At 34.1% G+C, this 27,780-nt stretch overlaps 1 protein-coding gene across 3 annotated transcripts; it reads right to left on the reverse strand.

Moving 5' to 3' along the window:
• Positions 1 to 788: 788 nt before the first annotated feature.
• Positions 789 to 27,637, reverse strand: LOC149801604 (5-taurinomethyluridine-[tRNA] synthase subunit GTPB3, mitochondrial-like). 3 transcript variants are annotated; one of them, XM_089955864.1, is made up of 9 exons: positions 27,585 to 27,637; positions 23,300 to 24,045; positions 22,619 to 22,754; positions 19,522 to 19,675; positions 16,593 to 16,665; positions 14,140 to 14,202; positions 12,020 to 12,185; positions 2,579 to 3,154; positions 789 to 1,042 (listed from the first exon to the last, which is right to left on the reverse strand). In XM_089955864.1, the coding sequence occupies exons 2-9, from the start codon at positions 23,826 to 23,828 to the stop codon at positions 808 to 810; spliced, it is 1,932 nt and encodes a 643-aa protein (XP_089811990.1). In that variant the 5' UTR covers positions 23,829 to 24,045; positions 27,585 to 27,637; the 3' UTR covers positions 789 to 807. The 3 variants fall into 3 exon arrangements, with proteins under 3 accessions (XP_089811990.1, XP_089811987.1, XP_089811988.1); XM_089955861.1 differs by having other exon boundaries at positions 14,059 to 14,202; XM_089955862.1 differs by having other exon boundaries at positions 14,059 to 14,202; positions 27,479 to 27,617.
• Positions 27,638 to 27,780: the final 143 nt, after the last annotated feature.

Raw genomic sequence — 27,780 nt, forward strand, 5'->3', positions numbered from 1 at the left:
CTGTGAACTACATTTTGTTTTGCTGTTTACATTAAGTATTTGTAATTGGCTTAATTACCATATACCTTTCTGCATGATATATGCATACTTTCCTACCTGGTCCTTTCTGAGCAGTTGGAGGTACCGGTACTTTCTAAACAGTGGAAATTATTGTAATAATCGTCTTTCCTTAATGGTTAGCTGACCATATTAATGACTGTATCATTTTGTCATAGATTACTCTCAACAGGTTTACTGTAGATGTGGATGTGTAGGCAACAGGCATGCAGCCTATAAAACTGTGGAGTACATGCCTTTCATTTGAGGCTTAAGTTGAAGTTGACTTACACTTGTAGGTTGATTTCCAAGCATGAACCATGCTTGTAATAATGGTTATAGTAGATAGCACTCAGTGCTCTCACAAGAGACTGAATAATTTCCTAGAATTTAACTAGATCATTAAGCTCAATTTACAACCAGTTGAGCTAAAAAAAACTGCAGTTTTGGATTTATACAGTTATTCTAACATTTAAAAAATTGAACATGAACATATTATTAATGTATGCTAATGATCTATGTCTGAGAATCTAACATGGGATCACATGATCACATTAGAATCTATTTTTAAAAGTGTTTAATAATACCATGAAGAATCTGTCTTGGATGTAAAATGTGATTTACTGATGGTTAAATTCTCATTATTAGTTTTACCATGATCAAAAAGAAGATTCTGCTAGACTTGCCCAAAATTATTTGTAGATCATTTTATGAACTGTTTATGTTGCATGTAAAAATAAGGGAGTCATCTATAACAACTTCATCTATTTTTTATTTTCCAATACAGAAATCCCTGAAAATAACATCTAAAATGTCCTCGGAGGTAATTTTGCCAGTGAGTTTTCCAATCTCTCTTAATGCTCTTCTTAGAGCTTGGGCAGCAAGTACATAATCTTCCTCCTGTAGCTTGTCTTGGTATAAAATGAGGTGTCTCACACAGTTCTCCAGATGAGATCTATGTCTTACCTGGGTTAGACTTGGAACAGAAGCTAGGGGATTTGTACATCTGAAAGTAAATATTATTGTACAAGGTAACTCATATATAAATAACTTGTTTAAACTTTTGCAATATCAAATTTCAAAGAAAAGTAGAAAAGAAACAAAGTACAATATTACCTAATTTTTGCTGACAAAGTTCAATAACATACAGTATAAATAAAGATATTTCATGTTATTCTGAATAACTGACTTGTAGTGAAGTAAGCCTTAACATACAGAACAGTTTCATGTAAGCAAGGCTGGCAAATCTACAGTGAGAAAACCAAAGTGTAATCAGTGATTAATACTTCATCACTACTTTTACTAGTTTCCAATAGATATTATAAACATGATCAAGCAAAAAATAAATTCAGACTAAAGTGATCTTGGCCCTATCTCTAATTACAGAATCTTTTCACAATCTTTAAATTTTTAAAATTTTTAATTTTAACTATTACACAGCACTATGTAGTCAGTAATGTACTGACATACTGTGAAACCACCTGCCTACTGTGACAAGCATGAAAGACATAAAAGAATAATCTTTTCTATCAATTCTTTTCTATCCGTCATACCCCATGATTCTGAGGTGGTTTTGTTATTTTAATGATGTTCCACAGAAGATGACCCATGTTCTGGAAGACCAATATCTGCGAATGACAAAGAAGTGGTTCCTATGAAGGAGGCAATTAATGGAGATCATGGTCAAGAACTCAATGCAAAAGCTTAACTAAAGTCAGTGAAGGATGAAATACAGGGAATAGTAAGCTGTCTTTGTTGCATAATTATTGTACTAACACTGGTACATTTAATCATTTTAATGATCCTCGCAAGAACAGTGCCAGAGAAATGAACATCAAGCAGAAAATGTAGACTTAATCAATTAAGTGTACAATATAGGCCATAATTGCCCACTACTGAAATAAGGGAGGCAGTAGTGCTAATCAAGATATATCCCCATGTTTCATGATTATAGATAGCATAGTATACAGCATGCCAAAAGCCTATATCAATGCAAAAACCTAACCTAAGCCAGAAAATGCAAAATATAAGTCAAAGTGACCTTTATTGGTATGACTGATGTACCAAGAGACATACAGTCATTTAGTTTAAATGATTAAAGCATGAATAGTAAAAATATTAAATTGATGCAGAGTCACGTTAGTGTGACTTATGGGTAACAGTGACCTGCTTTTAAGATAAGGGTGTAGAACTCATCAATGTAAAATCTGAGCTTGGATTTTTTTTATAATTGTTGAGGCATTTTATGACAAGTAGACCAGATTTTGAATGCTATTAAAAAAAGTGAATACTTTAGAGAATGGTATAGTACATTGTTTAGTTTTTAGACATTTGACCCCTTTGATCAATACAAAAATGATATGCTTCATCAAGGGCAGTATACCTGTAGAGTTTTGTCTTGGGATTATTAGCATGTCTTCATGCCAATGTTATACAGATGAATTGAATCTGAAATTTAGAATTGAGAGAGAGAGATTTGTGCATGTGCATGTCCATGTTGATGGTTTGTAACCATATTAATGGATGATAAGTTAACTCTTACAGTGATTCCACTCTATCCTTCAGGACTTGTAGGAAATGCTGAAACCCCTCACCGTCTTGGCAGGACAGAATACAGACTGAGTTCTCACTCATTAGGCTTGTCAAGTTCCCTGTCTGCATGTTTGTATAAGAAAGAAAATGTCTTAATTCTTCTTTGTCTCTATCTGTTAAAATGTCACTTTTGTTAAGAATCATAATTAAATCAGGTATAAAATCACCCTTGTCTTGTTGAGTTGGATAGCATTTAACCAGAAAAGATTCTGGATCTTGTTGATGTTGCTGCACTGTTCTATAAGAATTGCTATGAATGTATTCATAATCTGTTCTACTGAAAGCAGCTCTAGCAGTAAGTTCATTATGTCTACTGTCCAATAAAGAATTCTGGTCTCCATGGTGCTCCCTGTCATGTTTATCATCAGATGTTACCAGCTTTGACTTTGTTCCAACTTTTAGTCCTAAATCTCTTAGATGCTTCTCAACAAATTCTGACAAGCAGAAGCTCCCTTTCCCAGACGACAACTGCTGCAGAATGTGCTTGGCCTCAAGAACAAGAACAATTATATCGGTCTGTTTAGCTCTACAAATATAAATGTAAAATGGTAATGCTGCAGTTATTTACAAATTTAAATTTCTACAAATTAACCTCCAATTAAATGTGGCAAAATCATTTCACGTCTTGAGAAATTGTTATCAATTCATTATCAATCATACACTACATGTCCAAAAACTAGAAGGATGGTGAGCAATTGTATGCATGTAAATATGCCAATGCCTCTACTGCATTCTACCCCTATTCCAGTTTGAGTATATAGTGAAAAAAGGTAAATAGAAGTATTAGTCAACATGCATATCTTCTGATGAAAAGGATAATATGCACTAAGTTTCATGTTAATACACTAACAGTGGATGAGTAGCTGCATGCACAAAATTGTATTCTATAAATGCATCAAGCTTGAAGTCAAAAAGGGTGACAACTCTTACAAAAATCATCAAAGCACAAAGATTAGCCAATAAGTGCATTTTTATTTGATGACCAAAGTATGTTCAGAGTTTCAAAGTGATCAGTAAAAAAGCTGCAAGATACATCCACAATATTTTGCCTTATACAGCATCATTCGCAACTTTGAGATCAATCACTTCGATAATACCTCGAATGTATGTTGACTGCCGCAAGACAAGGATTTACCTAGAATTTACAAATGATCAAACTTTTTCATTTACAATCTCTTTATCAATGTAACAGTTTATCAAAAGAAATAGATGAGATGGTCCAAATACATTGGGTTTCTTATTTGGTGGAGAAATTTCTGGCAAAGAAAATGTAAAATTTTTCTGCCAATTACTGTGCCAACATATATTTGAGGCATAATTTGCTCTAGCAGAAATAGTTGAGGTAGTTCCAAATGACACAGCAGAGAGCTTGATGACATAATAGTGCAATAGTCTGAACATAAATTGTGAGATCAAAGTCATTTGTCAATATTCATATTTTCAAAATGATAAGCACAGTTTGTAACAAAATTGCACAGCAATCAAATGAAAACGGTGAGATTAGTTGTGTTCACAAGATTCCGTCAGAAACTACACCAGACTGCAAGCAAAAAGGGCCGTAATTCTTTAAAACAGTGCAGAAGCACAATGATGCACATCTTCAGATGATAACCATAACATTTCTGAAGTTTTATGGCAATCAACTGAATATTTGTGAGACTCGTTGCATTCAGAAGTTTCTATCATATTCTACATTCAGCTGCAAGTAAAAAAGAGTAATAACTCTTATAAAAATTGGCAGAAAACAGTGACGTGATATGTGCATCATCAGGTGATTACCATAATATTACTATTTTCACAGTAATCCAACAAAAACTGCACAGCTTGTTGTGCAAATGACAGAGTATGTGCCAGGCAGAAAGATGGATAGTTTAACACTAAGAGTACTATATATGCCCCTGATTGAAAAAAGTGTACAATATTTTCAAGATCTGTGGATTTCTTCAAGAAAAATGTATTCATATGTTGCGGGTTTTAATCACAAGCTCACTACATCAAAAAATCTAAAACTCTGAGCTGCCCACTACACAAAACTGAATTCACTGAGTGTTTCTGCCAATGCAAAATGTTTGGAAAAGCATCAGAAAAGAACAAATTCCATATATAATACAGTCAAACCTGGTCAATACAACATCTAGGGGACAAGACAAATTACTTAGTATATTTGAGTTCTGTATAAATGGGTGTTGTATTTATGTGAGAGAACAGATAACAATATAGTCAAATAGTGCCTACATTTTAAAAAATGATATAGGAAATGTTAATAAATTCAGTGATTTTATTTCACAAAATAACTGCATAAATTAAAATTGTAATGAAACTGTCATTATGAGTATGTGCTTTAAGACTTTCAAATTCACTGAATGTTAATGCAAAGCAAAACAAAAAAACTTGTATGTGTATAGTACAGTGTATTACCAAATATACTTGCTCATAAGCAGGTGTTTAGTACAGTGTATTACCAAATATACTTGCTTATAAGCAGGTGTGTTTAGTAGTGTGTATTACCAAATATACTTGCTTATAAGCAGGTGTGTATAGCAGGGATCGTCCTGGGCTTCGCCAATGTCGCAAATTGCGATTTTTTTCCCTTACTGGCGACAAAAATATCCCATCTGGCGATTTTTTTTGCGACAGACTTTTTGGTTATTTAATTTGTACATACAATCATGGATTTGGACTGGATAAATTATAAGGGAGAACGAAAGGAAGCCACACACTTGACTAAGCAATGCATAGGAATCTATCTGTTACACAAACGATCTTTAATCATCCTTTGTTCGTATTGACAACCCCATCTTTACAGTGCATTGTTACATCATAATCTGCTTATGCTGACATCTGGGGAGAGTACTGTATGCTGTGATACAGTCAATCATGCTACCGAACTATACCTACGACTGTCCGACTTCTGAAGACACGAATAGAACAGATACAATTAATTGAATGGCCAATCCTTCCGTTTTTGTTTTTTTTTTACATATACCAATACAATTGTTTTGCTGAACCTTCATAGAAAACTGATAACCTTTGAAGTACCAACTACTGCGTATAAATACAAAGCAAATGCAAAAAATCTCAATCACAATTATATCTGTCGCCAGTGCAGCATTTTACTCATTGATCTTTTCCTTTTGCCATGTTACGGCTGCAGAGACTTAAACTCCGCAACAAGAAATAACAAAAAAACAAAACAACAAGTTTTGCATAATTAATAATAATTATTTATTTCTCAAAATACGGGAGTGAAAGAATCCCTAAATTGGGTGTGAATTTATGCTTATATATACGGTACAATATTGCCAGGTGTTGACTCGTGTAAGTTTCATTCGTGGGAATGGTGATCCTATTTTGCTTGTCTTGAAAAATTTATACAGCATTCAGTGATCATTCTTGGGATTTAGGAAGCAATTCACTACAAGCTTTGTGAAGCTAGCTATGGGGGGGGGGGACCTGCTGATAGACTACTGGTGTCACCTGTCAGCACTGTGGACTGTGAACGTGGATTCAGTAAGATGAACCTCATAAAAACTGACATCAGAAATAAACTCTGCATCTCATCTCTCGAGAATTTCATGAGAATCAGCATGTACAGATGTGAAAAATTAGACTTTGAAACTGCATTCAACAAGTGGGCAGCCCTAAGATCGCAACGGATCTTCATGTAACACTTTGTAACATTTTGTTAATGCTTGTTGTAATTAGAGTATTAACTAACCCATCTTTTGTAATTTTCATTGCCTGTTATATTAAAAGACTAAATTAACACTTGGAAAAATGTACACTACTTGTTCTGGCGACACTTTTTGAAAATTGGCGACAAAATATTGAGGTTGGCGATCTTTTTGGCGACAGCTTTTTAAAAGCCAGGACCATCCCTGGTATAGTATTACCAAATATACTTGCTTATAAGCAGGTGTGTATAGTACAGTGTATTACCAAATATACTTGCTTATAAGCAGGTGTGTTTAGTACAGTGTATTACCAAATATACTTGCTTATAAGCAGGTGTGTATAGTACAGTGTATTACCAAATATACTTGCTTATAAGCAGGTGTGTATAGAACAGTGTATTACCAAATATACTTGCTCATAAGCAGGTGTGTACGGTACAGTGTATTACCAAATATACTTGCTTATAAGCAGAGTCATGCTATCAGACGATGTGAGCGACTAAGTCTCCTAAAAAATGTAAACTTCACTTTCTTCTGATACGAAAGTGAAAATGACTTCACCCGGTCATTTTTTAAAATGTATTTTGAGTGAGTCATTTTCTAAATGCCCATTCACCTTAACCAGGTGAGTTCCAGTGTTATGTTGTTGCTCAAGGTGAAATGTAGGCATCAAGCCCTCAAAATAGCTATTGTTTATATCAATAGCCATTGTTTTGATAGCTGATTGAGCATTAACCTTTTCCCGTGTAAGTAGGCAACTGTTGCTGCCCGATTTCCACATGTTTTCCTTTAATGATAAAAATATACAAACTTGTGTTTTGAAACTATAACAATAGTATGAAAATAGCAATTTATGTTTTTTTAGGAACAGAATTGGTGATCTGGATATTTTAACTGCAGCTTATACATCTTTTCTCATAAAATCAGTTTGAAACCATTAGTGAACCTGTGTTGTGTGTGTTGTGATGTGATTTGGATTTTTAATGTAGCTTTAACACTTTTTCAGTCATATCGCTACGATGTCTGCAATGTGGCAGTTTATAGTGATGTCTAGCACTAGGGCATCATGCCACAGACATGTAGCATGATGTCCCACTCAGTCACATTATCCTGACACCAGGCTGACCAGTCCTAACACTAACCTCTTAATGCTGAACGCCCAGCGAGGCGGCTGTTAGTACCATTTTTGTAAGTCTTCGGTATGACTCGGCCAGGGATCGAACCCACGACCTCCCGCATCTAAGGCGGATGCTCTTACCACTAGGCCACCAGAGTGGTAAGTGAACCTGTAAACTGTCATGTAGAAATAATGGTAGGCATCGCTGGGGATTACCAGATTGTCTATTTTTTAAAACCATTGGGCAAATATATTTATTGAAAGCAAAGTCTAGCTTGACCCCTGTTATAAGTCCAACTGCAAACTGCACAGACCCAGATCTGCTGTTGTATAATTCAACAGCAAATCTGGGTCTATGCTGATTGTTACAAGTAATCAGTAAAGCAAACAACACAGATCTTGATCTGCTGGCACATTATGTGACAGCAGATCAGGGTCTATGTTGTTTGCAGTTGAACATGTTCATATATTATTGATAATGTAACTGGATAAAGACTGATTTTTGCAGCTGAATGTTTTCCTAATCCACAATAACACTATGTTGACTACTGACTGGAGGTTTCTTCTCCTTTTCTCATTTGTGTCCAAGCTGAATGAAAAATCTGAATGAAAAATTTACCATGAGAGAGAGAGAGAGAGAGAATTCTATGGTGGCTTTTTTTAAACAAAGCATTCTAGAATTACCAACAGAACAATAAGATACTCATTTTCCTAAGTAAGATGTCGCATCATGGCATTTGTTGTGACACTTCCTCTTGTCCACAGGATTAAGATATTAACCACTTAATTAGTGACCACCTGAAAAGCATTTCACCATAAACAGGTTTTTTTTGTATTCAGTGATGCATACTAACCTGGGAAAAATACAATGAACATATAGTTTATTTGTTTTTTTAATGACAAATTATTCATATAGTCAAATATATTTAGCAGTGGCTGACAAGCTTGCAAGTTGATCCTTTAAAACAACTAGTCCACATTATGAGTTTTCAGTACAGATAAAATAATTTGTTTATTGCACACTTGAAACTAAATGTCATAAACAAAATAGTATTATACATTGTCAATGACATAAAACCGAAACCCAATATTAAAACTTTGAAATTAAAATTTTCATCTTCACACGTCAATTAAAAATTCTCAATCCATGTATCCCATTCATCCCGACTTCATTGTGACATCACATAACAGCTTTGACAAACAGAACTAATTAATGCTGCATTGCCAGTAAAGTTTGTATGACGGTAAATACTAACACTAATTTTTTCATAAAGCATATACTTTTCTGCAAGGAGTCATGCATTATAGTTACTGGAACATTTTTTTCTTTCATGAGGTGTGTGCAATTTTTGATACAAAATGAAGTCAACTTTATTTAAAATATATATGTCATTTCAAAATGGAAGTTCAACCAAACAAAAATAAAACTGAGATTGTCACTCATTTAATGCACCATTAATTTGACTTGGCTTAATGTATATAATAAAACAAAGATTGCAGAAGAAAATTATTGAGCAAACAACTGAGTTCACAATAAGTGTCCAGGAACAACAGTGGCTCAGTGGTCAGCATGCTGGACTCACAACTAAAAGTGTGCAGGTTCAAATCCTAGCATTGGATCAGCCTGAGTCAGCTACTGTAGTGTGTCCTTGGGCAAGGCACTTGACTCCAATTGTATCAGCACCCAGTAAATTAAATGAGTTGCTGTGCCCTAAAACTCAAACCAAATCACATTAAGTGAATTCTATGTAGGATTATGGAGGAAAAAAGCCAGCTGAAAAATAAACATGAATAATAAATTCTATCACCAGCTGGCTTTCAATGTGAACACTGATATAATATGAAACACTGAATTTTTATATTTTATGGCTATACATTTTTCATGGCTTTATTTAAAAAATGGTCTTTTCATTGATAAATTGTGTGGATTTCAAAAGTAGACCTTTTGTTTCCACAGCAGAATTACTATTCACTACATCTTTAAATTCATAGTTTTTATCAACCTCAAAATCTGTGAAAATTGGTACCCCATGATAAATTGTGCATTCACAGTAATATACAAAGTTGACTATACAACTAAAAATAGTACTGTAAATTCACTAATTTCTGTCTGGTGGTAATTTTTATGGCTTTCACGTTTGCAATCTCCATGAATTTAATTTTCAAGATGGCCACAATGGTTGCCTTATTGAGGGTCAGTCATTTCCATTTAGTGGGCACTCACCAGTTATTATGCACTTTTGAGAGAGTGACATATGTAAGGTAAAGTTGTTTGCATTTGAAACATGCACAGTGGAGAATGTTGGCATATCTCTATGCTACATTAATGTAATGTGACTTACATTTCTTTGGATATTGTATTTATGGAAATTGTACATGATCTAAGCACACTGCTAGCTAAATGACTGCTCCCTTGTGCTAAAAAAAAATCAACCTGAATTAGCCTAAAGTACACTATCTTTAGCACCTATTAAAATCAGGAAACTGAATTTTGCCCAACTAAACAATACCAGCTTCTGAAAGTGCAATTGATGAATTACCAAATACATAAAATGTAAAAATGTTATCGGCTCCCTTTTTAACAACTTACCTCTGAAGTCCAAGAAGTTAAAATGACCAAGTAGAATTATCAGTTTTTGAAAGGTGCACATCTGGAGTAAGGCCAAGCCATATACTCTATAACCCATATTACACACATCAATCATACACCAAAATAAAGGGAATTAAAGGTTCTTTGAACAATACCTAAGATATACAAAGTCTTTTTTAAACAGTATAACCAGTGAGGAAATCTGGGGAAATTCTTTTTCTTTAAAATTCTAACCCTATGCAAAATACAAAACTGTAGAGTGCCACTTTAGGACCAGAGTTCATACCATAAGAACTCTTCTGATGAAAACCCCATGTCAAAATGACTTTCCCTATAAGAGGAGTAGCAAAAACAAGGATTTCAAGAGGGCTACAAATTGGATGTCAGATGAGCACCATTTTGATTTATGATCAACAAATCAGTGTAAAAAGTCTTTTAATGAAAGCCTCATAATGATATGAACATTCATTTAGACACTTAGGAAAAGTAGTCATAAAATTTTTAAGCTGACTAATGTGGCAACCATATTGGATGTCCAAGTAGCAACATTTTCCTTTAGGACCAATCAGTCTTAGGAAGTCTTCTTGTGACAACCCCATATCAATATGACTTTTATTTAGGAGGAGAAGCAATAAAAAGATTGTCTAGCAGCCTGCTGTGGCATGAATGCCAGACTGTCACCATTTTCATGTAGGATCAAGTAGACACCACAAGACGTCTTTTAGTGAAAACACAATGTTGATATGACCACTTATGTAGAGGAAATAGCAGATAACAAGATTGGTACCATTTTTTTTATTACAGATAAATCAAGATTTATTTTACATTTTAATTAAAATCTTTTTTCGTCAGTGTAAAACATAAAATCTTGGTGTCTGGATAATTTTTTTACTACTTAAAATTATTACAAATGTTTCAAATATGCTATCCGGAAAATGTGGATGATCCAGTTATCTGGGTTAATAATGGTAGAATAGTTTCTTCTGTCCTTTTATTCTTCAAAAACAATCTTTGATATTCTTGAAAAATTCCAACATCCATCAATCAAATTTGGTAAAAAATATTTTCTCGAGTGTCCAAGTTAAAACGTCCATCAGATACCTTTGTATGGTACAAAATTCTTTGTCATGACCTTTGATACTGAACCAGATATCAAGAACTGAACATCACTTAACCTATCTCAGACCATGTCAAGATATATCCACATCCTAAGTTTCATTAAATTTATAATTAAATGTGTTTTTTTCTTCTTCAGAAAATAAAGTTATTTAAGTGGCATCATTTAAGATTGTCTTCAAATATATTCAAAAATATGGTTTGATAAAGACATTGACACCTGTTAGCACTACCATGCTCACAAGCCAAATAAAGACATTTAACCTTATAACCAGTATCAGTATGATGACAGCTAACTTTTTAATTGCAATGCAAATAAATACAAAGTTTGGTTAAAATTCACTGTCACTGAATTATGTGTACTTAATGTCAATGCTATACAGATATCAATGAAAATGTACTTGATTTCATTTCAGCATAGAACATTACCTGAGAGTGGTTTATATGTGGACTTTGCTATTTCAAAACACCGGTTTGAGTTAACCCACTGCTGCATCTGTGTATAAATTCTACACATTGGTCAATCATAGTGATTTTTCAATATATCAATGATATTTGTTTGTATGTTCTGTACATTGATCCTCGTTTGAATATTCACTTAAGTTGCATCTTCTGATCAGTTCCATTTAGGAATGGTATCGTTTCCTTGTATTTGTTGTTCATCTGAGCAAATGAACACAAAAAACCTCAATATTACTAAATAAGTTTAATACATATAACTGCTGAATAAACAGCAGCAGCTCAGTACTGTTTTCTCCAAGCCGACTTAATCATGTCTGAAGTGACACTTTGTCATGGGTGTGAATAATCTACCTTGAATTAATTGGTTTAAGACTTTTTCAGGTTGATGGAGACCTTATCCAAGAGTATATAATGAATATATGATACATGTACCTCTTGAGGGCCCTCTCTATGCCCTCTTTTTCCACCAAATCTTCTGTTTCTCTGAGGCCAGCTGTATCGCTCAGCAGCACTGGATAGCCACCAAGATTGACAGCAGTCTCAATAATGTCACGTGTGGTGCCAGCAATGGGAGTAACTATGGCCGCAGGTCTCTGACCTGAATCAAGAATAAAACATCCAACATAAGTCTTGGTCAATGGGTATTAAACACAAAAAACCCTCAGGATTATAATTATTCTGAAATCTAGTGTGCAGTATCTCAGCATTATCACAACTGATAGCTGTTTTAAATGGGTTTTATGCCCAAAATTCCACTGTATCATTTGACAAGGTACACAGTGAATGATTATGTTTTGAGGACTAATATATTTTATTTGAAGACAGCCAGTTGCAAACTGCTTATATTTGTAAAATTGTTTCCCTGCAGTTTACTTATCCACAGTCACCTGATAGGTTCTAGCTCTCTAGATACATGTTGTGGGATAAACTGTACAGCACCCTAGATGCACACAAGCACATGTAACTTCTATGCCAGATCTACTTATATGCAGTTCTATTAATAGATGTATATTCACTCAGGTCCCTTACACACCACTGTAGCTAGCTGCATATATTCAACATAATAGCCAACTGTTAACTAGCTTCAGCAAACTAATTGTTTTATTACATTAAGCAAGTTTGTACAGTGTATAGAAGAATTATACATACAACAAGAAATAAATCTTTATCATTTATGATCAATATTAATGTCTGTTATAATAATAATAATAATAAAGACACAATTTAGAGATTGTGATGATTCCACTCAACACGCTCTTATTTTAACTCAAGTTTAGTACAAGACCACCATTGTAAAAGTCCATAGCAATATATAATTTTCGTCTTGAAATTTCTTGGTGACAGTTCAGGTGCAGAGCATTCAATAATCAGGATTGCATAGACTTTGGTTAAAGAAAATTAGTGTTAAATTTTAAAGGGACAATTTATATTTAATTTAAAATGGGTAAATGTGCATACATGACCCATGTGACTTGTACTATAGTGGTACTGCCACTGGTCAAGAAGTTATGGTTTTGTGCAACACCAGGTGAACAGCATCAGGGTAAAGCAGAGTCTTGATAGGAATTACCAAATGCTTGGTTGGAAATCCCTGTGTGTATTGTTAGATAAACAACTGATCCTTTTTCCATCACAGGAATAAAACTGAGATGCCATTTCTGACCAGAACTATTGAAAGCTAACATTCCTATACAGGACCTAACAACTGGAAATGTTGAGGTGTTATGCATATTTAATTTGTATTATTTACTAGTTTTTCTCCATGGTTATATTTAGTGTGATTGTTACTTGGACTTGACCTTATCTAAAATCAAGTTCTTCGTGTTCCTGACCAGTAAATTTTATTTTGGTAAACAAATAATAGATTGCTAATATTTTTCTGGGGTTAAATATTAAAATCACTATTAATAGAAACAAACTTATGTATTTGGGTCTGGGTCTAGGACATTGATTTTCCCCACAAAAATAATTAGCCTACCTGATGTTTACCACATCTTTATTACAATTATGGTAACATTATTTTGTAAACAACCTGTTCTAGAATGGAAATATCCTTTAAGTCATAGTATTTCTAGAAAATGCTAGGTCAGGTAGAGAGTTTTATAATCTTGTTTATACTCATTCCTGCAATAACATTTGAAACAGAAATCTTATTGTTGTGTTCATTATTTCACTTGGGAGGAATTTATTTATTCAAACTATTTATTCACTGGAAATGCAAAGTGCTCTTAAATAATATTCTTAGACAGAGGTTGCCAGCCAAGGATGGGAACATAAACGTGGTGAAAGCTGTAAGTTTATCATTCAGATGCAAAATATATAAACATCTCATTAACATCATTTCTTTCTCAGAGTTTTCATTCCAACCTGGCTTCAGTCCTGTTACACAAGCATTGTAAACATCAATAATATGTATGAAAAAACAGTGAGACTGGCATAACAATACTAAGATGTGACTTTGATATTCTTACATATTGCATTAAGGAGACTGCTCTTTCCCACGTTGGGTTCCCCAAGGATTGTCACATGCACCCCACCCCTCAGTCTCTCACCTCGCCGATTGTCATTCAGATGGCTTTGGAGCTCCCTTGCCAACACAATGACTTCTGTGTTCACTGACAATAAAATTACACTCATGGTCATAATATTTTGATATCATTAGGTTAAAGTAAATTTTCAGTATCTGAAATGTAGTGATATAAATTTGCACCAAATAACTGACCTGCAGCAAAAATATGTAAGTGTAACAAATACCGTAATACAACACACTTCAATTTGCACAAAAGTTACAGGTGTCATTTACAGTATTCTTAAATTACAGAGAAACATTTAGAAACAGGTGGAGATAACTAGAAAAATCCAGATACGCAGCAATATCCCTCTGTTTTCTTGGTTATTCATACCCACATCATGAAATCAAACTAACCTCAGCTTTCAAACTGAAAGCATAAAGTGCTGCATACTGAATAGGCTCATGGGACATTTTCAAACCAAAAACTGTCTGTCTCTTCTAAATTTAACAAATCCCACAATCTTGATAAATATGGCAGAGGGGGAGGGGCATAAAATGTTCTCCTGACAGCACAATCAAGGTGCAACAAAGGGCATATTAAAATTATATTATTCTTGTGAGTATTACTACCATAAATTCCATATGTTTTAAGTCTCAAGATCTTACAAGGTGGTACACAAAATGATGTAGCACTAGCAATATACATGGTACACATGATCTAGCAGTATACATGGTACACAACATGATCTAGCAGTATTCATGGTACACAACATCTAGCAGTATACATGGTACACATTAAGATCTAGCAGTACAGAAGGTACACAACATGATCTAGAAGTATTCATGGTACACAACATCTAGCAGTACACATGGTACACAACATGATCTAGGAGCACAGGTGGTACACAACATGATCTAGTGGCACAGATGGTACACATGATCTAGCAGCACAGATGGTACACAACATGATCTAGCAGTATTGGTGGTACACAACACCTAGCACTATATATGGTACACAACATGATCTAGCAGTATAGGTGGTATACTACATGCTCTAGCAGCTTAGGTGGAATCCAACATGATCTAGCTTCACAGATGGTACACATATATATAGCAGCATAGGTGGTTCTCAACTTGAGCTAGCAGTACAGGAGGTACACAAGTTCTAGTAGTATAGTAGGTACACAATATGATCTAGCAGTATAGGTGGTACACAATATGATCTAGCACTATAGGTGGTACACAACATGATTAAGCACTACATGTGGTACACAACATGACCTAGCACTATAAGTGGTACACAACATGATCTAGCACTATAGGTGGTACACAACATGATCTAGCACTATAGGTGGTACACAATTCGATCTAGTAATGTATGAGGTATACAACATGAACTATCAGTACTGGTCATACATGACATGAACTAGCTGTGCAGGAGGCACCAAACATGATCGAGCAGTATAGGTGGTACTCAATCAAATGCCAATGTAAAAACCTGCATTACACTGGACATATATTTACATTGATGGTGCAGGAAATGTAATGACAATCAGTTACGTTTCAGACAAAAGATAGTGTAGGATACTTTAGTGAATAATGGATTCTTCTGGCTGTTTTTCCCCAATGATAACATTTTCTTAAAAAAATTAAAAAAGGTACAAACCATTTATAAGACTAAGAGTTGGGAATAACTCCATTGAAGAACTATAACTGTAATTTAGGTATATGCTTCACTCATGTCCAATCAAAAGTTAAATTTTATGTCAATCCAATTAAAATAAAATCAAGCTAAATTTTCAGGCCATCCAATTACAATCAAGCTAAATTTCAGGCCATTCAATTACAACCAAGCTAAATTTCAGGCCATCCAATTACAACCAAGCTAAATTTCAGGCCAAAGAAATAATTTTCCTTTAAGCGACACACAGATATCACCATTATATACCTTCATATATCCCCAAGGTTTAGAGACAAATAAAAAATAAAATGTCAGGCTGGTAAGATACATCTAAATAAGACTTTATCACCATTGATGTATAATGACTTGGATTCTTGCTCAATGACTGCATTAGGAAAAAATTGCATTTTGATCATAAATCCAGAAAATAATTTTACTTTTTAAGTAACTTTTTTGTCTCCAGAATAATAACTGTAGTGTACTGAACTCTGTCAGTGATGTTTATTAATGGCAATATTATTAACATCAATATCAGTGTTCACCAAACAATATGTACTTAACAACCAGATATCAATCTGGACTGAACTAATGGTCTTATGACTTTCTGTTAAGGAAGGAAACAATAACAAGTTTTCAAGAAGGCTGCTCTGGCGGCCTAACTGGATGTCAGACTGCCACCATTTTCATTTAGGTCCAACAAGACACAAAAAGTCTTTAGTGAAAACCCACTGCTTCATAATTTTAATTTTTAAAAATCTGCTACTTCTAATTTTATGGAATGACCTATAGTTCCAGTTTTTTGCTCAACCAACCTGTTCCAATAACATCATCTTCAATATTCTGATCCTCACTAAAATCTATGAAAGCCTCAATTTTGGCAACACACTGAAATAGAAACAATCAACCACTTTTTGAATATGCACTTAAATATTGTTAAAAGATTCAACGATAACAATTTAAATCTTATATTATGTGTGAAAGTCATACACTTTGTGAGGGTCAAATGTAAATATGTGTCAGTGAAATCCTAAATATAGAGTAAAGATGTATGTGGATTAAAATTTAGTTTCTTTGGGACAGATTATTTTATGGCCATACATTTGTGTTAAAACACTGATAGTTAGGGCATTAAAAAAATGCTTAAACAAAACACACATAGAGTGTGACCACACTATAATGTATGGTCAGGGTCCATAGAACCCAACAGTGTTATATACTGAACCGTGTTATAACCATCCAAGTCAGCTAGCTGAAGAAAATGATGCATGCACCAAACAAAATGGCAGGGAAGAGGATTGGGAGGTAATAAAAGTGAGAGCAAAAATATGTCCTTCATTTGCATGGTTACAATCTTATCAAATGAGAAAACATGTAGTGTAAACTTTGATTGCATATGTAAAATTTTACTCTATTCAGAGAACTAGACATTGGTACATAAACATGCATACAGTTTATAAATAGATGTCTAATCAACACTGTGTACTGAGATGCTGATCTCATCACATGCAGTGAATTCCCAATAAATGTAATCCATTCAAAAATATGCACACAGGTTTACAATATTCAGCAATTGTCACAAATCATTGTTTGAATTCAGTGTGGAAAAAAATAGAAAAACTACGTAATGAAAGATGAAGCATATTTATGGTTCAGTACATCCAAGGTCAATAAATGTTGTTTTTAATTAATTTCATACTACTAAAATTTTCTCTTCTACAAATCCAAATACTCTATTGTTTCTTTTTAAACTGAATGATTTTCAGCTGCTTTCTGTTACTGAGACATTTGCTCTTGGCAAATTCAATCATATTCCTCAATTGATGAATTCAAACATCCACCTTAATCCTGTCCAGGGCCTCATTCTTCTCTTAAATGGTAAAAGCTTTACATTTCCATGTCTAGTTATCCATTGTTAAAGTCCACTAAATAACACTTTTACACCTATTGGTTAGAATGACTACGACAACAATAACTGTAAATCAACAATGGAGTCACTTTCATAGGGAATGGATCGCATTATTCAGTGGTCAACTGACTGCATCTAACAACACCACAAAGCCATGCCTGTCACGAACTCCCATCTCTTAGTCAAATAAGAAGTGGAAGGGTGAATGTTTGGGACAGGCAATAATCACACAAAGAACAAAGACAGTCAGCAGAAAATACACAAATAACATTACATTTATTGACCAATAACACTAATAATGCAAACACTCACACATTCCCACTAACACTACCTCTAGTGATGGTAATAAAATGTTAAATGAAATAAAATTAATAGAAAATGATTCAAGTCCTGTTATTCAACTCTCTTTTAACTATACAGTTCTATCATTGTGCTGCTTTAGGAACTCACCAGTTTTCCCACTTGTATCCTGATTTGAATATCACTCTACAGTTTAGCTCCATGAACTTACACAGTTTATCATCCATAAGTTACCACTATATATATATATATATATATATATATATATATATATATATATATATATATATATATATATATATATATATATATATATATATATATATGTATATATAATCTTCTCTTTGCCAGCCAGGACACTTGGTGAGGCCCTGTTATGGAGAAACACACTCCCAAACTTCTACCAGTGACAGATTGGTTTATATTCCCAAAACTCATCAACGTATGTATGACACAAGCAATTTGCAGGAACATATGTTTCTCCTTAAAATTGCTGCATCAGAATATCCTGTATTCACTCTTGGTAACATGTATTGCTCAAACTGTTCATTTGACGGGTTTGTGCAACGCCATGCACATATTGGTGGCTTTCGTTTTTTGGTATTTAATAAATGGTTGCAGCATAATTTGAATAAGTTTTGACTCTGCAATTGACTTTGATGATTAGCAATGTACTTAAATTAACTGATTAAAAATTCAGTTGAGAATCTTTTATCAAATGCTGCATTGTCTGGTGCTTGGTTAAGTAAGCAGTTTAAAGAACAAATAGATGTCAGATATTGTTTGAGCATGATTGTATACTGAATCCACCGAAGACAAACAAAGAATACTTAATGAATTTATTGTCAGTGGATCAGTATCAATAAGATTAATACTTATGAGCACAAATCTTTCGACAATAAACTTAAAATCAAAGTCCTCAACAGGCTCAGCCATTGGTTAAGATACTCATATTTCCGATGTTATTTTAGCACCAAACTTCTAGAAATTGATGAAATTTTAAAACTTTAGGAGGTATGCCTCATTTGTTTTATATTCAAATTCATACGTGATCTCTTCCCAAATATGATAATACTTTTACATTATTTTTTTTAAACTTAAGAAGAAATGTTTTCATGTACAAGAAAAATACATGTATATAAAATTTCAGGAGCCATGCCACGATTGTCTTGTATTCAAATTTATACATTCTTTTTGGTACTTTTAAGAAGAAATAATATATTTCATGCATGAGAAAAATTCATTAAAAAAAATTGAGGGCAGTACTGTGACACTTGTATCCAAACAAGTCATTTCTCTCCTGATGGATTATGTGTACCAAATTGATCTTTTAGTTCTCTGTTTCATTATCATCATAAGCAAAGCCTCCTGAAACAGAGAACCATTATAGAAATACTATGGTACACTCATGCCATCTAGTAACTGAGAAGAGTGATTAATGAGTTTCACTGATACTTCTTTGCTGAGGCAAATTTTATACAATTATTATTGATCAATTCTTGATGGAATGACACATGCAAAACTAAGCTTTTTACCTTGATGAGTCGCTCCCTCCAGTCAGTGTAGAGCTTGCTAAGGTCCCCCTCCATCTGACGTAGGGCTTGTCTCCGTTGTGCCTCAGTTTCTGCATGAATTAGGTCCCCCAGCCCTTCCACCTCTGTCAGGTCCAGCTTCCCATTAATAAAAGCCCTATAAAACATGAACCAGATAGTGTATAGGGCTCCTAAAAATCCAAACATGACTCATGCTTGCAGTGGATTTTAGGTACTACTTTGTGTTTGACTTCCTAACTACCTATTGGACTTCACTTCTACTATTATCATCATCAAAACTGTTACGATTAGTACTTCTTGAATCTGTGATGTGTCTTGTAGTATGTTTGTGTGTCACAAGCAGTTGGCTGTATTTGAAGATTCTACTTAAGTCCAGGTGTCTTTCACAAAGGTTTTTTTTTAATGCACTCTATAAAATTAAGAACTAGCAGCTTTTTGTAGTAACCCTGCACATCCATTGGCTGAATGTTGGTGGTCATGTTGGTTAATAGAAATTTCAGTGTCAGGTTTGTCACACTAAGTTCATCACATGTAGCACTGTACAAAAATAAATCATACTTCCGTCATGGAGCCTCATATGTCAGTTGAACTACATAAGCCAGTCATGGAATAGTCTGCTGTTACCTATGTCTTGCTGTTGCTCACACTGGTGACATAAACACCTGTGTTAAAGATCTTGCTGATACAACAATGAATAATCAGGAACTGTCCTTATCTCCCTCAGTACTCACCCCTGGAGATATTGGAAACTACTCAAGTCTCTATAGTACAGTGCTGTGTTTGCTAACTAGTTAAGACACTGGACTCCTGACCAATAGGTTGTGGGTTTGATTCCCATCATATGATCACCCTGGATTGGCTCCCAATATTCTCTGGATATTTTTAAGGTCATGTGTTTCTTTCTTCTTATTATTAAATCTGGAAGTGTTTGAGGAGAAAAGCATGTTTTATTTCATACAGTAAAAGCAAAAGGTACAAATTATGCATTTAAAATAATTTGTTAGCAATGATATTGAATATATGATACAAAATAATACACCATACATGTGTTAACATATCATGACATTAAATATATGATACATAATAATACACCATACATGTGATAACACATAATGACATTGAATATATGATACAAAATAATACACCATACATGTGATAATATATAATGACACTGAATATATGCTACAAATACACCATACATGTGATAACGTATTATGACATTGAATATATGATACAAAATAATACACCATACATGTGGTAACATATAATGACATTGAATATATGATACAAAATAATACACCATACATGTGATAATATATAATGACACTGAATATATGATACAAAATAATACACCATACATGTGATAACATATAATGACACTGAATATATGATACAAAATAATACACCATACATGTGATAATATATAATGACACTGAATATATGATACAAAATAATACACCATACATGTGATAACATATAATGACAAGCATTTGCAGCACCTTAATAGGCAATAATAGCGGCTGTCAAACAACAAAAGAACTAAACGTTCTTTAAAATACTTAATAATTCCAACTGTGGTCAAGTTAAATGAAATAATTCTCTGAAAATAACATTTTCTGAGAGTGCTTTGGACACACCAGATGAAGTGGAGCAAAAATTCAGATGGATGATGGCAACATATACGCATCATAAGGTTATTGGTCCCTCAAGAATATTTTATAATTTCAAGTACCTACAGCATACTCACACTGATTGATCAACTTCACCAATGTGGTTACATTTACAAAAGCAATTCTAGAGATCACAAGAACCAACTGGACATCATAAATGTCTTTTAGTGGAAACTCCATGTTCATACAACCATTAAGGAGGAGTAACAATAAGAAGGAAGACTTTCAAGATGGCAGCTGGGCAGTCATACTGAATGTCTGAGTGGTATCATTTTCATCTAGGACCAACTAGATTATGGGATGACTGTGTTTGTAAAGTTTCATGGCAATCCTTGAAGTAGTTTAAGAGGAACTGCAATAACAAACTTGAATTGTTATGTATATTTAATTTACATTGCTTGTTCATTTCTTTATTCATTATAATGCATGTTATGGATTATGTAAAATTGTATTTTATAGCTGACTTTGTCCAAAATCAAGTTCATTTTCTACCTGACCAGAGTAATTGATGTTGGTTTTGTAAGCAACATGTTTAGCTCAATCTGACTCAAGAACATTGGAAATTCCCCATGAAATACCTGTTCTACCTGACGTTTACCACATTCTATGTTATAATTTTAGTAATAGACCTTGTCAAATTATAGCTTGGATTGTTCTGGAAATCACCTTTTAACATCCTGGCTCTTCTTTTGTGTCTTAGTTTTTATTAATCTTTCTTTAACTAGTAACTATTCATTCATTGTATAAGATCTTGAGGCAGAATCATTCTTTTGTTCAGTGTTTGATTTGGGCAGAAATTATTTAATTCAAATTATTCTTCTCTGGAAACATAAAGTGTTCTATAATATTCTTAGAAAGAGACATTAACTGGGAATTATAGTGAATTCAAAGTAGGAAACCTTGGATTTATATTACTGTGATTCAACAAAAGACTGTTGGCACATCAATACCATTCTGGCCATTGGTATATTAGTACATTAGAGACCACAGGCCACTACAGGCAAATCAACACCTTCAGCACTAAAGTTTATTCAGAACTGTATTCATTAGGACTTGTGTTAGTAATTCTTGGCTTATTTGGGATTTAATTAGCAATATCATAAGTTCCTCTTACATTTTCACTTTGTATTTTAGGGAAATAAATTATTTGTTGAACTTTACAAAACTTTTTGGTGTTTACTCTTTTCTAATTCTTATTTCAAGACCATAGAGTCATAATATAATGGATAACTGAATGACATATGATGGACCATAGACCATCCCATAAGCTCTCCTGGTCTATGGCAAGCAGAGTATAAAATTAAAATTTGCAATCTGATGGGCAAGAAAATTCTAAATTTTCTGAAGATTTTTAAATTAATTACTTGATTAAATTTAAATATGGAACAAATATGGTGGTTTATACTCACCTTTTGGCAAACTCTCCTGGCTCTGCTGCATGGCAACCAGGAAATCTAGCAAGGGTCTGGAGGAGTGCCCCAACAACTGCTGGACCACCATGAACATGGAATTCTGCACAATCCTCCCCAGTAAAGCTTTGGGGACCTGGAGGGATAATACAGCAGGAACACTTTACCATTGGCTTTTACAAAGAAACAGTCCTGATGGAAAAATGTTGCTTTCTACTTACTAACCCAACTCTATCAAGGTGGATTGAGTGTGGGCAAACAAAAATACTTTTAATCAAAGCCTCATGAACTCCAGTATCAGAGAAGAAATAAATGATTACAGTCAGCTTCACCTATTCTGACAGAAAGAATTTCATTACAATGACTGACATAAAAAAACATCCTTGTACAAATGAAGAATCCTATCATCTTATAAATTATGCAATAAAATGTTTAAATAAAGTCATTCTTATAACCAGTTTAAACAAAATCATTTTCATGACTACAAAAAGTTTAAACAACATGTTCTCATAACTACAAAAGGTTTAAACAAAGTCATTCTTATAATTAAAATAAATTTAACAACATCATTCTAATGCTTATTTGATGCTTACAATTGAAGAAAACTTTCTGGAAATTAAAGAAAAGGTCACCTAATCTGAATGACAACAAAATATTTTGATTTACATTAAATATACAAACCAGGAAACCACAAAACCAATCCTCTATCAATTGGACCACCAGTCTCTGGATCCATTAAACGCCTAAGTACAGCATTTCTTGCTGGTGGAAGCTTCAGGAATCTTCCAATCTTCTGAACGACCACCTGTGCGTGTGGCCCTGAGATCCTAATAACAGCAACACCACATTTTCCATGACCAGAGGAAAGAGCAAATATAGTTGTTCCTTGTTGGGCTAAAGCTTTACTGGACATAGTCCTGTAAGTAATTTTGGTTAGAGACACAGGTAAATGTACAATTCCACTTGCAGCAAGGCTCTTTGCAAGGTAGAGTACATCTGGATGAGTGGGCCTTTGTCTGAAACTCCAAAAATGTTCAAACTGCCATCTGCACTTTAGTGGTGGATTCTTGCGTCCATACACAGGTGCCACCAAAGATAACAACTCTTGACACAATGTTCTGATCCAGTGTCTGCAGTAATAATAATTAAATTGCCACCTCAGATTGCACATTCTTGATGTGGAGAGAAGACACACTACTGTTTGTAACATTTCCCTGTCACAGCATATACAAGTACATCAATATCTTTAAAGCGACACACACAAAATGCAATTATTTGCAGTATATTCTTAACAAATTTACATTCAGTACATTTTCAAAAGTGAACTTTCTGCCACCTGTACCAAATTCAGAACTTGACTGATGGTGACAGAATGTATGATTTTATTTTCTTTATCCAGAAGAAATTTGAGGCCAGAGTTCATAAATCTGAAGAAAAAAACAAAATAAACCAATATATATATATATATATATATATATATATATATATATATATATATATATATATATATATATATATATATATATATATCTTTATGCACACACACGGCTGGAGTAACCAAGTTATTAAGTGTTATGCAGTATTATTACTTATAAACTTGACACACCTTGTAAACTTAGTAAACTTTTTCACTGATATCATCTTTACAACAACATGCAAATCATATATAAATGGCCTTTACTACGTTTCTCATGAAATTAACCCAAATGAAGGATATTTCTTTTTCTTTTTGCTTATAACTGGATACAAATATGATCATTCAGAACCAGATGCCACAGTAAGACTTGTGATCAAGTGTCCATGCCAATATGACCAGCCATTCTGGAATATTAGTAACAAGGTCTTCATTATGATTAATGTGGCAACCATAGTAAACGCCTCCATGTTATTATTTTCATTTAGGACCAACCAGATATCATACGACCTCTTTTGGTGAAAACCTTCTGTCAATATGACCATCAATTCTGGTGGAGTTGCAGTTACAATGTTTTCAAGATGGTCGCCATTGTGGCCATATTTGAATCAAATCTGCATCATTTTCATTCAAGACCAGACAGACACAATAGGAAGTCTTCTGGTGAAAACCCATGTCAATATGAATTCCCATTTAGGAGAAGTACCAATAAAATTTTCAAGATGGTTGTAATGGTAACCTTATCTGAGATAATACCAACTAGATAACATGACTAGTCTTCTTGTGAAAACCCCATGTTAATATGACTTTCCATTTAGAAGTAGGAATACCAAAACTTTCAATATGGCTGCTATGGTGGTCATTATGGATGTCAGATTGGTACCATTTTCATTTATTATCATACGAAGCCCTATACTGAAAACCATCAATGTCACTATTTTAGTGTAAGCCTTAATCTAAGTAGCTTTGAAATATCACTCGACAGTAAAGGTAATCAGATATTCCACACTGGAATAGAACTGACAACAGCTGGTTTATGTTGTACATTCACTAGGGTTTATGTTCCATGGGAAATATACTTTCAGGGCAGGCTTTACTCCCCTTCCTAGCTGTACTGATGTCTTGTATTTCATAAATAGTGTAGAATGCCTTCTGCAGTTATTCTTCAATAACAAATAACATTACAAATATGGCTTTCCAATGAGGAGGAATAGCGCTTTGAAAAAAAAAAGGCTACTATGACAGCCATACTGAATAACAGATTGGCACTATTTTTACTCGAGATCCACTTGACACCATAAAAAGTCTTCTGGTGAAAACCATCATGATGATATGACTATCCAATGAGACTGAGTAGCAATAAGATTGTCAAAATGCTCACTGTGATGGCCATATTTGCCATCCAGGTGGCATCATTTCATTTAGTACCAACTAGTCATCATAAGAAATCTTCTGCTGAAACACCATGTCTATATGACTTTCCATTCATAAACAATGTTGATAACAAAACTTTCAGATGCCTGCCATGACGGCCATATTGGATATTAGATCAGCACCATTTTTATTTAAGAACTATTTGATATTTAAAGTTTTTTAGTGAAAAAACAATGAAGGTATGACTATCAATTCAGGAGGTGCAGTGATAACAAGATTTCCGTGATGGCTACTATGACAGCCATAATGGATGTCCAAGTGGAAGCATTTTCATCTAGGACCAACTACACATCATAAGAAATCTACTGGTAAAATCTTCATGTCATATAATATTCTGTTCTGGATGAGTAATAATATTTTTAAGATGGCTGTAATGGTGGCCATACTGCACATCAGATAGGTTACATTTTCAATTAAGACCAACTTCACAAAAAAATCTTTTAGTGAAAACCTCATGGTGAATCATCTATTCAAGAGGAATAGCAGTAACAAGATTGTTCAAAATGGCTGCTATCTTGGCCATAGTTGATGTCTAGAAAGCACCATTTTCATTTAGGGCCAACTATACCTATGGATGAATGTGCTTGTAAAATTTTTATGGCAATCCTCCAGGTAGTTTAGGAAGAGCAGTGATAACAAACTTGTACTCACCAGGCAGCAAGATTTATATCTGGTGACTACAAAACCAGAAAAGCCGGATGCATCACCAAAATGTTAACTAACCTGGGTCTACCAACACTCAATGACAGGCATAGTAGGATTCGTTTGACGCATATCTATAAAGTAGTCTAGGGGTTAGTGCCAGCTCTCTCACCAAATATATTTGTAAAATCATTAAGACAAAATTGCTAGATTAAAGCCACATCTTTTCCAGATTTTTTAAGTATAAACATTATTAGAAAACTAATATCAAATAATAGAAGATGTTTTGTAGTTGAGTAATGTACAACTGAACAATTTAGAAATTCTTTCTTCAGAAAAGCAAATGTGGACTGGACTCATCTGAGTAACAGTGATGTGTGCAATCAGTGGAGCGCTTCAAGACAGCTCTTGAGCAATACTACTAACGTTCCAGCTGGCTCTCTCTTCCGGTGCAAATTTATGCCATAACGATGGCCAACAGATCATTCTATAAACTCTTCTGGTTTCTGGCTTCTGACCACTACAGCTATAAAAAAATTCTTTAGGAACTGTTGTCAAAGTACTGATATCATATTAAATCTTTTCATAATTATCACCGAGGCTGATCAAGTTCAGTAAGTCACAAATACTTAAAAATAACTCTAATCCTGCTCATTTTGAATTTTTGAAAAAAAGGTGGGACTGTCTCCCAGTACTTGTCTGTCCATCCACCAATCAATCCATTATTAATGAATGGGATCTTCTCCATCGCTGACAATTGGGGGATATGACTGAAGCCATTCTGTGGTTGTGTACACTGTCAGAAGAAGAAAAAAAAAAACGGAGACCTACTTGTTGGTCTAGGCTTGGGCTATAAGTCCCACAACGTAAGACACAACACCCGAAATTATTATTTTTTTTTTGGGGGGGGGAAATAAAACCAACGTGTGCTATACCCGAAATTATTTTTTTTTTGGGGGGGGAATAAAACCAACGTGTGCTATGCCTTACATTGTAGACTAGGGCTAAAATACACGTTGCGGATTTTTTTTTTAAATATTTGTATTTATTTTATTACATCCTTTTGTCTTGCCCTAAGGTTGAGCTCGAGGTTGTCCTACGATGCAAGAAATATCACACGTTATTTACGTTTTAGTATTACGAAGTCGAAAACATAAATATCAAGTCCATGGTCTTATATTGTAGCACAGGAGTCTGACCGATAAGGTGATTTCATATTGTCAGAGATTTCGCCGTACTTTATTGATAAAACGTTAGACTCCCGTGATTGTAGGACTACCATAGTCTAGTCCTACATGTAAGACATAGCACATGTTGATTTTGTTTAGGTGCTTGACGCTCACAACATAAATATCAGCGTCAGGTCTTACATGTAGGACTAACAATGGGTCATTCATATTGGGTATGGTATCTGCCCGTGGATCATGGAGACAGGTAGAACCCCACCCTCTATAATAAAATCAATATTATACTGACATGAGACGAGGTCATACTGCCCTAAAATAATGACCTGGATCACACAAACGCTTTCAAACTATACCTGAATAAGAATAAAGTCATCAATAGAAGTTGTAAACGAAACGGACTCTTGCGTACAGCAAACAAACAGTATACATGTCAATGATTGCCATGCATCAAGTATGCTGTCTTAGAGAAACATACCTCACTAATA

The sequence above is a fragment of the Sinohyriopsis cumingii genome, chromosome 4 (assembly GCF_028554795.1).
Source record: "Sinohyriopsis cumingii isolate HCF-2022 chromosome 4, ASM2855479v2, whole genome shotgun sequence".
NCBI lineage: Eukaryota > Metazoa > Mollusca > Bivalvia > Unionida > Unionidae > Sinohyriopsis > Sinohyriopsis cumingii.

What these genes read in the sequence shown, in the direction of transcription:
- LOC149801604 (XM_089955861.1), bottom strand. Translation starts at nt 23,828, where the DNA reads ATGTTACAAACAGTAGTGTGTCTTCTCTCCACATCAAGAATGTGCAAT. An exon ending in CCAGGAGAGTTTGCCAAAAG is followed by an intron (nt 19,676 to 22,618) that starts GTGAGTATAAAC and finishes CATGTTTTATAG; the next exon opens with GGCTTTTATTAATGGGAAGC. An exon ending in CAGTCTCCTTAATGCAATAT is followed by an intron (nt 12,186 to 14,058) that starts GTAAGAATATCA and finishes TTCTTGATTCAG; the next exon opens with GTCAGAGACCTGCGGCCATA.